At 46.6% G+C, this 13,415-nt stretch overlaps 1 protein-coding gene across 1 annotated transcript in view; it reads right to left on the reverse strand.

Moving 5' to 3' along the window:
- Positions 1 to 10,959, reverse strand: part of TGFB2 (transforming growth factor beta 2) — a 65,920-nt gene extending 54,961 nt beyond the window's left edge. The window contains exon 1 of the mRNA XM_065834528.2: positions 9,658 to 10,959. Coding sequence (XP_065690600.1) covers positions 9,658 to 10,000 — 343 coding nt within the window. The 5' untranslated portion in view covers positions 10,001 to 10,959. The remainder of the gene's footprint in view (positions 1 to 9,657) is intronic.
- Between the last annotated feature and the right edge of the window lie 2,456 nt (positions 10,960 to 13,415).

Raw genomic sequence — 13,415 nt, forward strand, 5'->3', positions numbered from 1 at the left:
AAGCCTTACGCAGAAGAACACCTCCAGTGGCAACTCAATAAAAGGAAAAGCACCACATTACAGTAAAACATGCCAATGTATCTTGAAGATGTGGCCATTCCCTGAAACAAAGGAATGGCACTTAATACCTGATCCAAAGACTTTTGCAGTCAATGGAAAGACTTCCAGCGTTTTCAGCAGGCTTTGGACCAGGGTCCTTAACCTGGGGAACATACTCTCAAAAAGCAGAAAAATTGAAAGGTTTGGCTGTATCACATGTATAGCTGGCCTTGTGGCAAGTGTGCATGAGGCAGATTCCTTTCCAGACTCTACCTCAACAAATACACTTCCAGCCAGAGAAAATTAAGTCTCCCAATAAAGTGGGTAAATAATAGGACTCTAACTTGGAAGGAGGTAAGCTCCTTCAGACACATGATATTGTTGTAACTCAGTCCCTGGCCATCTTTATAAAGATCTCTTTTTCTAGATCCTTTTGGGGCTCTTTTCCTCCCTGATGAGCAAGGGGAATGTGAAATTTCCAACTACACGGCTCCTGGCATAGGAGAGAAATGCAAGCTGGGATGGGGGAATCCAGGTCCAAAGAGGGAGAGAAAGCTCAGACACCCAACAATCTGTTTGAGTCCATCCTAACAGACACAAAGCTGCTCGCTCAGCTTCCCTGCTTTCCAAACTGTATATCCTGGCAGGGAGCCTCTCGGTTCCTATCACACCACCAGATCAGAACAGCAGATTTATTTTCAAGAAAGCTGGAACTTGTTCCCTACTCACAAACCTAAAGGTGTATGTATGTCTGCTGCAATAGCCTGCCATTATACGCTAAGTAAAAAGGCAACAAGCACAACAGATGATACATACAGACATCTTTCAGCATACCTCAATGTTGAAATGTGGCTACTTCACTTCCAAAGTGTACATCAGGAAAAAATTGAGTATAGAGCAGCAATTGGCACAAGATATATACAGCCCTCGTGCCAGGGAGGCCCAGAGCCAACTACAACAGCCAAGAAAACTGGGCTGGATCTCTCAGAGATTGGGCGAGAATGAGAACACCAAGGATCTGCATGGATCCAACACATCTCCAGACAGTTTAAAATCTCCTATCATGTTGAAGAATACAATATATCACTTATCCTTCCCTGAGGGCAAACATTCCCTACACCCCCTGTAGGCATTTGGATGAAAGAAATGAACTCTCAGTACAACATGTGTCAGTGGACCTGATACCCGGTATCCATAAATTTTGCTTACTAGCTATCCATTAAGTGCTCAGTTTTGGTATTATTGAGTCAACTGGAATGATTCCTGCAGCAAACCCTCAAAGCATGAAGGCCAGGAACTGCGATGCAAAGGGAAGAGCTGCCCTTCCACCTTCCCATTGACAGGAGTGCACAGAAATCTCTCAGCTTTGCCTACCTGGGCCACCCCTGGGACCAAGTAGAGTTGGGACAAGGAGCAGCAGGCTGCCACAGGCCCTGGTGAGTGCTGGAACCCCACCATGCTGTGCCTGCTGGCCACTTTTGCCATTATACACTTCTGCCATTATTTCAACCCGCTGCTCCATCTGAAGAGGGTAAATTTGCTGCATGGTTTTTACATGTTACTTGGAAGATGGCAAGTTTTGCAGGTGTTCTCCTAGTGTATGTCTTGGCAGTCCTAGAGAAGATCTTCATCACTGCCCGAAACTCAAAAAAAAAATCAATATTTATATCATATTGGACAACCCCCACTCTAATAAGCAAGGACTACTCTCTGTTCAATTTGGGGCATTGCAGATCATCTGTAAACACAACTGTGGGCTCAGGATTATTAAGTATTATTGTGCAGAAGCCTTCATCAAGTGTGAGATTGCTAGGTACTCTCGGACCACTTCAAAAGAGTCAGTGCTGCTAACATCTGTGAATTTTTCAGCCTCCTGAGTACAAAGTCCACCCACAGGGTTGGCGTTTTTTGTGGGTTGGGGTTTTTTTTCCACCCCAAGGAACGAAAACCAACATGTTCTGATTTCTATCTTTCAATCATCACTATGGTAAAGATAAGTCACCATCACTATTTCAGCTAAGCTAGCTGCTGAATTGCAAATGAATATATAAACAAAAACAAGTAAGAGAAGGAACTTCGCAAGCTTAGCTCGTCTTTTAAAATTCAAGGCAGGGGTTTAAAAGAGACAAAGCCAGGGAAAACATTGGATACTAACATCAGCCAAACAGGGAAAAATAACGAAGTTGTAAGCCTGAAAAACTGAAATGGAAAGAATGACAGATTTACTGCTGCATTTGATGCACATAACCACTGACAGACTCTCCCCAGGAAGTGTTGAAATTACCATCACTGAAATGAATCCAGAAGCTAAAAATGAAATTATCTTCCCCAGAACATTCCAATTTGGGTTTTGGCAACAGCAGATTTTTAATGCTCTTAAATACATGCAAGTTCATGTGTTCACGCATGCACGCATACACGCACACATGTATACTTAAGTACAGTATCCTCTTTCATGCAAGACCTCTCTTAGTTTGCATAAAGTCAGACTGAACGTATGGTCATTCTGCAAAGTCCTTTCTTCAAAGTTTGTTCAAATGCACAACTGTCAGATTAAGCAACCCTTTAAGGGTCTTACAGCAGCTTCAAGCTATGAATGAACGGTTATTTGTGAACTTGCCTGTCAAGACAGATGTGGTATTTGTCAGCACAGTGTGGGTTAGATATGGTGGGAAGGAGCTAAACATGCAAAGTGAAAGGTCAGGATCACAACATCTCTCTTTTTCCCCGCTCAGTTCACCTAAAACAATGCCATAGCTTTTGCTGAAGTGTGGCACAGTTCTCAATTTTCATGCAACCTACCATGCTTATTTGAAAGGCAATATTCACACAAGAAAAGTAAAAGAAAAATGAACACAGTGGAAGAGAAGAACAAGAACATTTTGGTGCAAGAAAGCTAAACCAGAGGGATAAATCCAGGACTGACAGAAAACAACACATCTTTAGGAACTGGGTGATACTTGAATCAAGACCACCTTACAGAAGCTGAAACACAATGCATTGTTTTTCTGCTATTTAAATGTAGTATTACAAGTGTCACAGGTTAATCCATGTTGGAAGGGACATCTAGCTCAACCTCCAGCTCAAAGCTGGGTTAGCTATGAGGTCAGCTTATCATTTATGCTTTATACAGTTATTTATAATAGCCTGAAGTGAGCATCCCACTGTGCTAGGTTTTATGTAAGAACAAAAAGAGGCTCTCACCCTAAGGGGGTTTCAGTGGGAAAAAGCTCAGCTCTGCAGTTAAGATCTTGAATATGTCAATGAGCATCACACACGAAATCAAAAGGAACTCTCACTCACTGTCCAAATTAAAATCTGAACAGGTGAGAGATGTTCTAAAGATTCTTTCCACACTTATCCCACCTGACCTCCTCCACAAGGAGCCAGGAGCTTTCCCATCAGCATGCATGAACTGCCGTGAGGTTCCCATTGGAAAACCTGGCTGGTTTAGAGAATGCTACACTACCCAAAGAGGCAACTTCTCTACTCTGGACCAACCTGTAGAGCAGCAAAAGCATGTAAAAACCTGCTCACCAGACAGGTCTAATGAAGCCAGGTCTAGCACTTTATTTCTCCAGGGCCTACCCTATGCCATTCAAGCTAAGAGCGCTACAGTACTAAACAGGCTCATGAGTCATTCATAAATTCAGAAACAACTGGTCACACTGGAAGGAGATAAAACACAACCCTCCGCACTAAGGTTTTTTCCTTCTCCTCATTCTCTTGTCACAGACAAATCTTTGAGTTTTTCCTCTACACCTTGCAGCTGCCTGTCTTGTACAGCTGTGTGCCCAACTGCCATCACTTAGCAGCAAGAATACTGAGGACAAGTGTGGGGGATCTGTTTTAATATGAAACATAGCTGCTTCAGATAGACCGCTGGAGGAAGCCAACCGACAGTAATGCAGGAGCTCGGCACCTACTAGCCCTCATCACGGATTGAAAGGGAAACAAACGATGGCCCCTGATTGATGGCAGGATGCAAACTTTCCCTAAACAAATAACCAAACCAAGCTTTTTAGTTTAAACAAATCAGCAGAAACAACTGTAACACAGTATTATATTAAATAATACCTGGGGAGCATATCATCCCCAAGCTAGAAACTGCCTGCTTGAAAATGTGTAGCATGTGGTTTCACAAAATGAATGGAAATGTTTGTGTGTCTTCACTCATGACTTGTTTTGTCACCATACCCCAGGGTTCCTCTCTTTATCTGTAATACAGAAGCAATCCAGCAGGGACACCGCAAAGGCAAAAAAATACCAGCTACCCAACAGGGCCGGCCTTCTTTGCGATCACGGGAGTGCTGAAGAGCCTCTTCTTTCCTTCTAAACAATCCTGTAAAGCGTTTCCTACTCGCTGGGCTCCAATGCCCAAATGGCACATTTCATCCCAGCATGAGGGATTTCAACTGTCTGGCTTTGTTCATCCCTGCAAATGTGCCATCAACTGGGCCCCAATTCAGAAAGCTAATTAGGCATACACAGAGCCTTAATGTTAATGAGTCCATTCATGTGTGTGAAGCTCCGTGCATGTCTCAGCACCATGCTGAAGAATCTCACGGATGACAATATCCAGGAGTCCTCACTCATCCTTTTGCTTAGCTCTGATGCAGGAACGAATCTCAAACTGGCAGCAAAACACTGGAACAGTAACTCCACGCTAACAGAGCCATCCTGATGACCACTACTGTTCTCTTGTAGTGCAACAAGGATGAGTTAGGCTAAAACCAGCAACTAATGAAGATGATCTGTTGTCTTCACACAAACACCTACTTACACCCAGTCCTGCAACTGAGTGCAGCCATCAAGAGTGATATAAGCTCTGGGCAAAAGACAAGGGCACATTTCTGGATAGGTCTCCAGGACTGTTGAACATTCACACTGTGAACAGGTGGGGGGCTAGGGAGCAGCAGGGTCAGTGATGCACATCTAACCTTTTCACTCACCAAATTAGAGTGAAACCACCTCATTAAAACAGATACCAGAGATTATAAACTCAGTGAGGGTTATGGAATGGACTTGGGAATGTAGCCCTTTGTTTCTGTCTTGCAGGTCTTCCAACATTGTAGCATTAAAGAAGCAGGTCTAGCATTAAAGAAGCAGGGCAAGGGTCTTTCGATATTCTATACACTTCATCCTCTGGAAGAAATGCAGGGACCATGTACCATGCCAGCCTGGCTTGTGGACCTTCCTCACTCCCAGCCTGGTGCACTGCCTACAGCACATCACTGGTGATTCAGAAGATGGTCAGGAAACACATGTGGTGCACCCCACATCTACTCCACGTGAGTGGGAGCAGAAGAAAGCTCTTTGATTTCAGCTGCCCTTGGTTAGTGCACCAGAGCATGTTATTTTATTATCCTTCTTAGTATGTAGAAGACTACTGTCCAGAAGATTAGTCTGGTCCTTTTTAAAGACATTTATAATATCCTGTTGGTTTTTTTTAATCGCCACCTAAGAGACTGCAGTAAGTGCCATTCATGAACAAGGAGCAAGGAACTGTTCCTCCCACATCTCTCCTCAGGGAAGCCTTCACATTGCTTCACGTCCTCTCTGCAAACCAGAGAGTAAGCCTGGCAAACACCTCCTGCAAATAGGTGCTCCAGAGCATGACTATAGGGCCAGCATAGCTACAAAGTTTTAAAATAAGGTATTCCTCCTGAGACTGCTTCCATGTCATTAACAATGTAGGAAATCCTGAAAGATTAAGTTCTGTGTTCTGCTAAATGCAAACACACGCGAGCCGCACAGTCGTAGCTGTTAACATCACGGTAATGATGCAGTCAGCACGGCTGCTCCTGTGTGAGTAATTCTGGTACCCTGAACGAGCCTACATATGTATAATTGCTGGTAAATCGAGTCCTTGTTGATAAAATAGAAGCATGTCATTGTGCCCAGCCAGTTTATAATGTCGTCTTTCATTAGGCGAACAGGCAGCGGAATGACAGTCTATGTAAAGCAATATTCATGGTAGAGAGCTCCTGAGAAGACTAATCCTACCTCCCAGTGCAGGCTGGAACTCATGGAGGCTCCTTCACACTAAAGTAGTTTAAAATCCATGCAAAATCAGGACCAAACTCAGAACAACCATGACTTCTTAGGCTACTGAGTACTTACAGACCTGTTTCCAAGTATGCAGAAAACTTGAAAATTTACCTGCATAGGTCTTAAGCCACCAAAATCGCCTGGCTCATTGACTGTAATAAAAACTGCCAAGAATGAAGACCACACAACTGGCTCCCAGCCCCCACATACGCACGGTGCCATTTTTCTCCTAGTATCCCAGGTATGCATTAGCATTACAATTTGCAATCCATAATTGTGCTAGCAATAAACTTGTTTATTATCACTGCAATGGCGACTAGCACTTAGCCTCAAATCAATAATTAGCTGAATTATCAGAGCCCAGATAATCAATGAAGAACTGATAAATAATAAACTTCCAACATAATCCATTTTTCACAGAAATCAGTATTAAGCACCTGCTCAGTTAACTTTGCCAAGACAAAGAATTTGCAAAAACTCTCTCTCAGATTGTGCTCAACTTCCATATCCCACCTCCCTCTTTAAACCGCTCTGTAAAACAACTTGTTTTCTGACTGCCAACTGGATTTAGGACTCGTGCTGTTGCAAGCACAACACAGAGAGGCATGATTCACAGACAAAACCTTTCTGGTTTTTCCAAACCTCTTTGTAGTATGTTTTTCCACCACCACTTTTCGCTTCTGTTGTTTTTAGGTCCAGCAGTCCCCAGCTCGCTGAATTTCCATGTATATTCGGAGTTGATGTATCTTTAACCTCAAGTGGACTGTCAAGCCAGATGCCAGATGCCCCCTTACTTCCTCAGTGCAAACCATCAGTAAACCTTAGCATAACTTTACTTTGAGCCTTAAACTAACAGCATGTGAAAAGATTAATATGAATAAATTCAAAACTAATCAGATCCCTTCTTTAAATGTTGACACAGTATTATTTATATCCCATAAATACCTTCTTGACTAAAATTCATCCCAGGAGATTGGCATCTTGCCAGTTCTATTCATATTTACTGTATTTATACAGTACAGTTGGCCAAGGATAATATTTAAGACAAAATATGCCTTAGGGTATATACAATATCTCTTATAGTTTTCCTTTTAAATCTCCTCGTTGCTAAAAATATTTAGTCTGAACTTTACAAAATGCCCCACAAAGACCTATCAGCGATCTGTAGTGATATATTGCTGACTATGAGTATAATTAGAGCATATTTGTAATACTTGGGTTGTAGTCAGTTACTGAACGCTAACAACTTGTGGTAAAAACTGAACCACTGATCTTTCCCATGCCTTCCTTCCAGCAGCTTTTGACCTCCATTGAGCTCACACTGATCCCCTTCTCCCTCCTGCCTCTCTCCGACCCAGCAGAAACTGTAGAGTTAAAAAAATTCACTCTGAGACATCTAGGAGAAAGAACCCGCGGCTGCCAAAGCTGCTCTCTCAATTTCTTCTTTTAAAATATGGTGGAGCGATTTCTTCCTTTCTGTCTTTTTTGGAAAGGTTCGCTCCATCCAGCATAACTAGAGAGCAGTGGAAAAACAGTTAACCTACTTACTCTGATGTTAGCGACAGCCCTTGCACAGTAGTACTGGATCTGCTGCTAACCAGCCCTCCGATCCCAAACGTCTGATGCACTCTGTTGGTAGATACCTGCAATCTCCTTCGCTCTTCCAAAACCTCTATCGATACACTTCAGTACAAATCCAGCCTCTGACAAGATTTTTAAAATAAATCCTCTTTTGTCATCACCATTCAAGTCACACCCCATAGATATTTTTATTTTCTGGAAAGTACACAGCTGCCTTTTGGACTATCAGTTCTTTGCAGTTTACTCATGCAAGGGAAAACAACAGGCGAACTCAGGATGGATGAATCTTACAGCTCTCAGGGACTCTCTGTTACAGGGTCAGTTCCACAAAAGACAAGGCACTGCTAGCGGTCTTCCTAACCTTCACCTATAGGAGCTCACTCCTCTGCTCAGGGCATGACCTGACGGGTCTCAAAACAAAGTGCTGACTGCCACCAAAACCACCAGCAAAATACTACAGTACAGCAACGTGGAAAACGGGCATGATTTCTGTGTTCTCACTACTGCTATGAATTACACTGAAACTCTTTGCTCATACCCACTTGGCTCCAAATACACATTTAAAAAAAAAAAAAAAAGTATTTCTTCCCCAAGGGTAACAAGGGTGGAGTGTATTTATCATGGCTATTATGGATGGTGCCATAATTACAATAATAAAATGGCTCTGACTGCCAGGATGTCCTGTACCTGATGCTGTCATTTAAGAATAAAGGGAGAAAGGGAGGCAGCTGCACCAAGCGTGGGGTTCAGATGCCTTGGCTGGCATCCTAGGACTATCACATGCAAGACGGAGCAAGCCCCAAAGCTACAACTTGCTAAACTAAAAATAAATAAGGGGAAAATGCAATTAGAAACTCTAGGATACAGTTACCAAGATGGCTGCATTATCTATTTAAGCAAGAGGTATGTGCTTTTCAAAAACAGACAGCCAGTATATAGGGCATCAAGTGGCGGGGGAGGGAAGAGAGAGGAAAGCAAGCGAAATGAAAAGAGTAGTGACTACGTATTGGATATGCGAATGGTTAAGTTATTTTCTGCTTCTGGTATTTCACTTTCCTTGGTATGCTGATGATCTAGATTCTTTTAAGTGAGTGCAGTGCTTTTACTTATTTTTTTTTCTATACACTTAAACTTCACTACCAAACAAAAAGGCACGTAGTTATGATTATTAATCATTCTAAGTAGACCTGGTTAGCACGGAGCATTTGTACCTTTTTTTGTGTGTGTGCAAAACGTGGCACAGATCACCAGAAGGTCGTTAAAAACAGCAAAAAGCAGACGGCTGATACAGGTTCCAAGAACCGAGGCTACCCAGAAGGGAAAACTTTTTCTACACCTGAAATGAAAGTGCTCATGAACTGAAACAGGAGGCTAGCTGAAGTGGGAAGAGGAGGGAGGACGTCTGTGCCTCTGCCCTCTCTGAGCACCAACCCGAGTAGTGGGCTTGGGGATGATGTTCTAGAGTAGAGGGGCGCAGAGAGCACAGGAGACGGTGACTTTTTTTTTTTTTTCCTAAAGACCGCCTTTTCAGTTATGGAGAGATGGAAACCTGCCCAATCCAGACACTCCAAGGGAAACAACAGCAGTGGAAAGATATTGGCTCTTTTTGGAGGCTGCACACGGGGCTGCGGGGGAGCTGAACCCAGTGCTGGGGAGAGAGGGGGATCACAGGCAGGGGGAGCTTTGCTCAGGTACATGGTGGTGGAAAGAGAGGCATTTTTAGGGACTCCTGGGTGACTTCAAAGGGGATGGAAACCCCGTGAGTCTGGGGGAACAGCTGACCCCCCAACCCACCCACCCCGGCATACTCGTACCCCACCACCTAAACGAAACTTTAGAAGCCACCACCGAAGAGATGCTGCGGATAAGAGCAAACCAAGCAAAGGCGGCAGATTATGATGCATGGGGCTGGTATTTGAAGGTGCCGGTCACTGCCAAGCCGCGGGGTTGAAGTTACACACGCATGCACAAACACAGAGGACTTACTTTCCGGGTAAAAAGGCTGCATGTCTATTTTGTAAACTTCTTTGGCATAATACTCCTCGTCGCTCCTCTCCCTTTCGCAAGTGGCAGCTCTGTGGTTGGCTTTCTCTTGCAGCAGGTCCCTGGTGCTGTTGTAGATGGAGATGACCTCCGGGGGCACCTCCTCGGGCTCGGGGTACTCGTCCGGGGGGCTGGTGAGCTTCAGTTTGCTCAAGATCTGCCCCCGGATCGCCTCGATCCTCTTGCGCATAAACTGATCCATGTCGAGGGTGCTGCAGGTAGACAGGCTGAGAGCCACGGTGGCCAGATCCAGGGTGAGAAACACGCTCAGGAGATAGCAGTGCATTTTAAGTGTTTAAATACAGCGCCCCCCCAAAAAAAGAGTGACTTTAACAGCGAACAACAACGACAAAAATTTAAAAATAAAAGGGGATGTGTGCAAACAAAGGGAAGATCTGCAGACAAAATGCAGTTAAAAACCGGACTGCAAGGACGGCTTGCAATCAAAAAACGCACGGGAGGCGTCAGTGAAAAAAATACCAATTATTCTTAAAAAAAAAAAAAAAAAAAAGGCAGCAAGTTGCTACAACTAGATAAAATTCGGGGGTGGAGTAAGCAGAACAGGAAAAAAAGGGGAGGAAAAAACCCCCAAACAGATAAACAAACCTGCGAATCAAGTAAATGGAAGGGAGACTGTTCTCAACGCGCTGGCGGAGCCGGCTGGGAAACAAAAAAATCAACGAAAAAAAAAAGGAAAAAGAGAAAAAAAAAAAAAGGAGGGGAAGAAAAAGCAGTGATGGGTATTAAAGGGCGCTGCCGCAGCCGGCGGGGCAGAGGCTGCCGGCGCGGCGCTCAGCCCCGCCGTGCGCCCGTGGCGCCCGGCGGCTCCCGGCAGGCAGCGGCACCGCCCCGCGCTCAGCCCCGCTCAGCCCCCGCGGCAGCGCCGGCAGAGGCGCGCACGTGTGCGCCCGGCTGCGCGGAATCCCGGCCCCCGCGGCCGGGCGGAGCGGCAGGCGGCTGCGCCTTGCCCCCGCGGCGGCAGCGAGCGGCGGTGCTGCTGCTCCTCCGTCCGGCCGCGTCCCGCAGGCTGCTGCGTGCGCCCCGCGCCGCATGCACCGACCCACCCCCGCCCGGGCCGCTGCGCGCTGCAGAGCTTTTTCCAGCTCCCTCCTCTTCCTCCTCCTTCCCAAACGCCAACCCCACGCCGCAGTCAGCGAGGCAGCGCCGCCGCCGCCGCCCCGACAGCCTCCCGCGGATCGCAGGCGCGGAGAGGCCGCCCGGCGCTGGCGCGGAGCGCAGCGCCGCTCTTCCCCCCGGCCTCCCCTGCGGGGCTGGGGCTGGCCCCGGCGGCGCGGCGCAGCGCGCAGCTCCCGGCGGATCTAGCGCTCCGCCCGGCGCCCCCCGCCCGCCTCCCCCGGTCCCGCGGCTCTCCCTGCGAGGAGGGGACGAGTGCCAGCAGATAACATCACGGCCGCGCAGGGAGAGGGAGATTTATAAGGTCTCCCCGCCCCACGTGCTCGCCTCGCCGCGGAGTGACGTGGAGGGGCTGCGGGGAGCGGAGGGCTCCGCCGGCCGCGCCGCCGCCCGCCTATTTATTCCGCGCCGCGCAATAGCGAGGCACTTGCGGCAGCCTGGACGCCGCCTGCAGAGGTGCCTCAGCCCGGGAACGGGGAGAGGAGGCAGCCCGGAGCCCAGAAGGAAAAGCAACTCATACAAGGCTTTTTTTTTTTTTCTGTTGTTCTAAGGAAGGTTTTAACAGGGCTTGCACCTATTATTAAATAATTGGGACAAATACCGCCCTTGCTTTAGAGGAAGAATTAGGCACCTCTAGGAACCCGCTGGGATGCGTTTCTGCTAGAGGCTGCAGGGGCAGCGGGTGGGGATCTGCCCGCGGTACCGGCAGCAGGAGGCGGTCAGGCTCTGCGCTGCCCTTCGCCTGGCTCCAGGGTTTCACTTCCAAGTGGGTTTTAAGCAATTCTCACCGCTCCCCGCCGACAGGACACTTGGTGCGACCTGCCGAGAAGGGAGAGGATGAGCGCTGAGGAGGATTTGCGCCTTCTCCGGGATCTCCTCTCCTGTCAGAAGTGTGCAAATACATCCCCATCTGCACTTGACAGAAACTCTTAAGCCCCAAATTCTTAGGCTGCGCCTGTAATTCAGTTTTTCCACTGCCTCTTTTGGCCACAACAAACATCACAGTCTCCATCCGTGCCTGCTCCAGTGCCTGTGTGTGGGGAATGTGTCATGCTTTGACCTCGGGAGGACAGCTGCCCTAGGGAAATGACTAGGCATCCCTCAACTTTATGCCATAAGACTTGTCTTTCACATTCTGTTTATCAACGCTGTACATCCACATTAACTTTAGACAGTGATCAAGTAGTCTTTTTCTATACCCTTACCCATTTTAGCCCTGTATTCCCTTCTGAATTAAATCATCACTCGTTTTACTTGCCAAAGGTTTCTAATCACACCCTCCTGGATGGGACAAGGCTGCTTCTGAAGAACCTCTGCTTTGTTTCTAGAGATGAAGAAAGGTGTAGCTGAGATACTTGAGGCATTGAGAAGCACAGCTGGGTCATTGCCCACGGTATTACAGGTAAGCACACACAATACAAGTGAGAGAGGATGACTGGGATCTCACTGAAAGCACAATGAAAATCACGTAAGACACAGACCAGGCAACCACCACCCAAGACTTTCTCCAGCTGACCATATCTCAGGAACCATCTTCTTTCTGCAAAATGTTTGGAGGAGCTAAGAGAATATCTTATTTATAGGTATGTGGACACAGGCTCTGAAAGTAAACTTACTCTCCATTCTTTAAAAGTGCACGGGTATGTGCAGTGCTGCAGACACAACTGAGACTGCATCCTCCTGATGCAAGAGTTCGTGGTGCTTTCCACATAAATCTATGAATTCCTGCAAGGCCAGATTAAATGTCTCTGCCACAACATAACGCTTTTACTGCTGTACATGTCAATGTGCTGCTCCTACTGACCTTAAAAACACAGCTGTGGTGTCAGGAATGGCAATGTTTCCATAATTTCTCAAATAAACAAGCAAACTCAACATGTAGATTCAGCTGTTTTCACTTCTGCAACACACCTGTACAAAACCAAGGGGACAGTTCCTTGAGCTGTTACATCTCACAGCTCTGCCGCTCACCAGCTGAGGAACCAGCTCTGTTACATGAAGTACCTCAACCGCAAACACTTCTAAAGAAAAGAGTTATTAAATTATTTCCTCCAAGAGCTACAGCTAAACCATGGAGACATTCCTTAGATGGCATCTGTGGCCCTATACGACTTGGCTGCTGTCTGTGCACTGCCCATCACTTGCTGCAGGGGCTTCAGACCAGCCATGGGGACAGTGCTCTATGCCATCCTTTTGCAGGAAACTTCCCACGATTTCTCAGGAGACCTCCAAAGATACAACCTTCACAAATCATGAAGTGTTTTGATTTTTGCGCACTTATTTTTGTTCCAATTTGGAAGAAAAACAAACCCCAAAACCAAAACAACCCAAACTTTGCAGCGTCTTTCACAAATCCTGGAGCCTTAGAGGTGCCCTCCTGGAGCCTCTCAACCCCTCATGTGCCCAGTGCCTGGTCAGGCTGTCCATGCAGCAACAAGTGCTTGAGGTCCAAGCTCCAGAGGAGCTCTCCCTGTAAGCTGCCAGAGATCCAGCCAGGCTGACAGCAAACCAGTCCGACTAGATTTTGAAAGTTGCTGAGATTCCTTCTGATCTGGCAATGTTTCCTC

This window comes from Patagioenas fasciata, chromosome 3 (assembly GCF_037038585.1).
Source record: "Patagioenas fasciata isolate bPatFas1 chromosome 3, bPatFas1.hap1, whole genome shotgun sequence".
Classification (NCBI taxonomy): Eukaryota; Metazoa; Chordata; class Aves; order Columbiformes; family Columbidae; genus Patagioenas; species Patagioenas fasciata.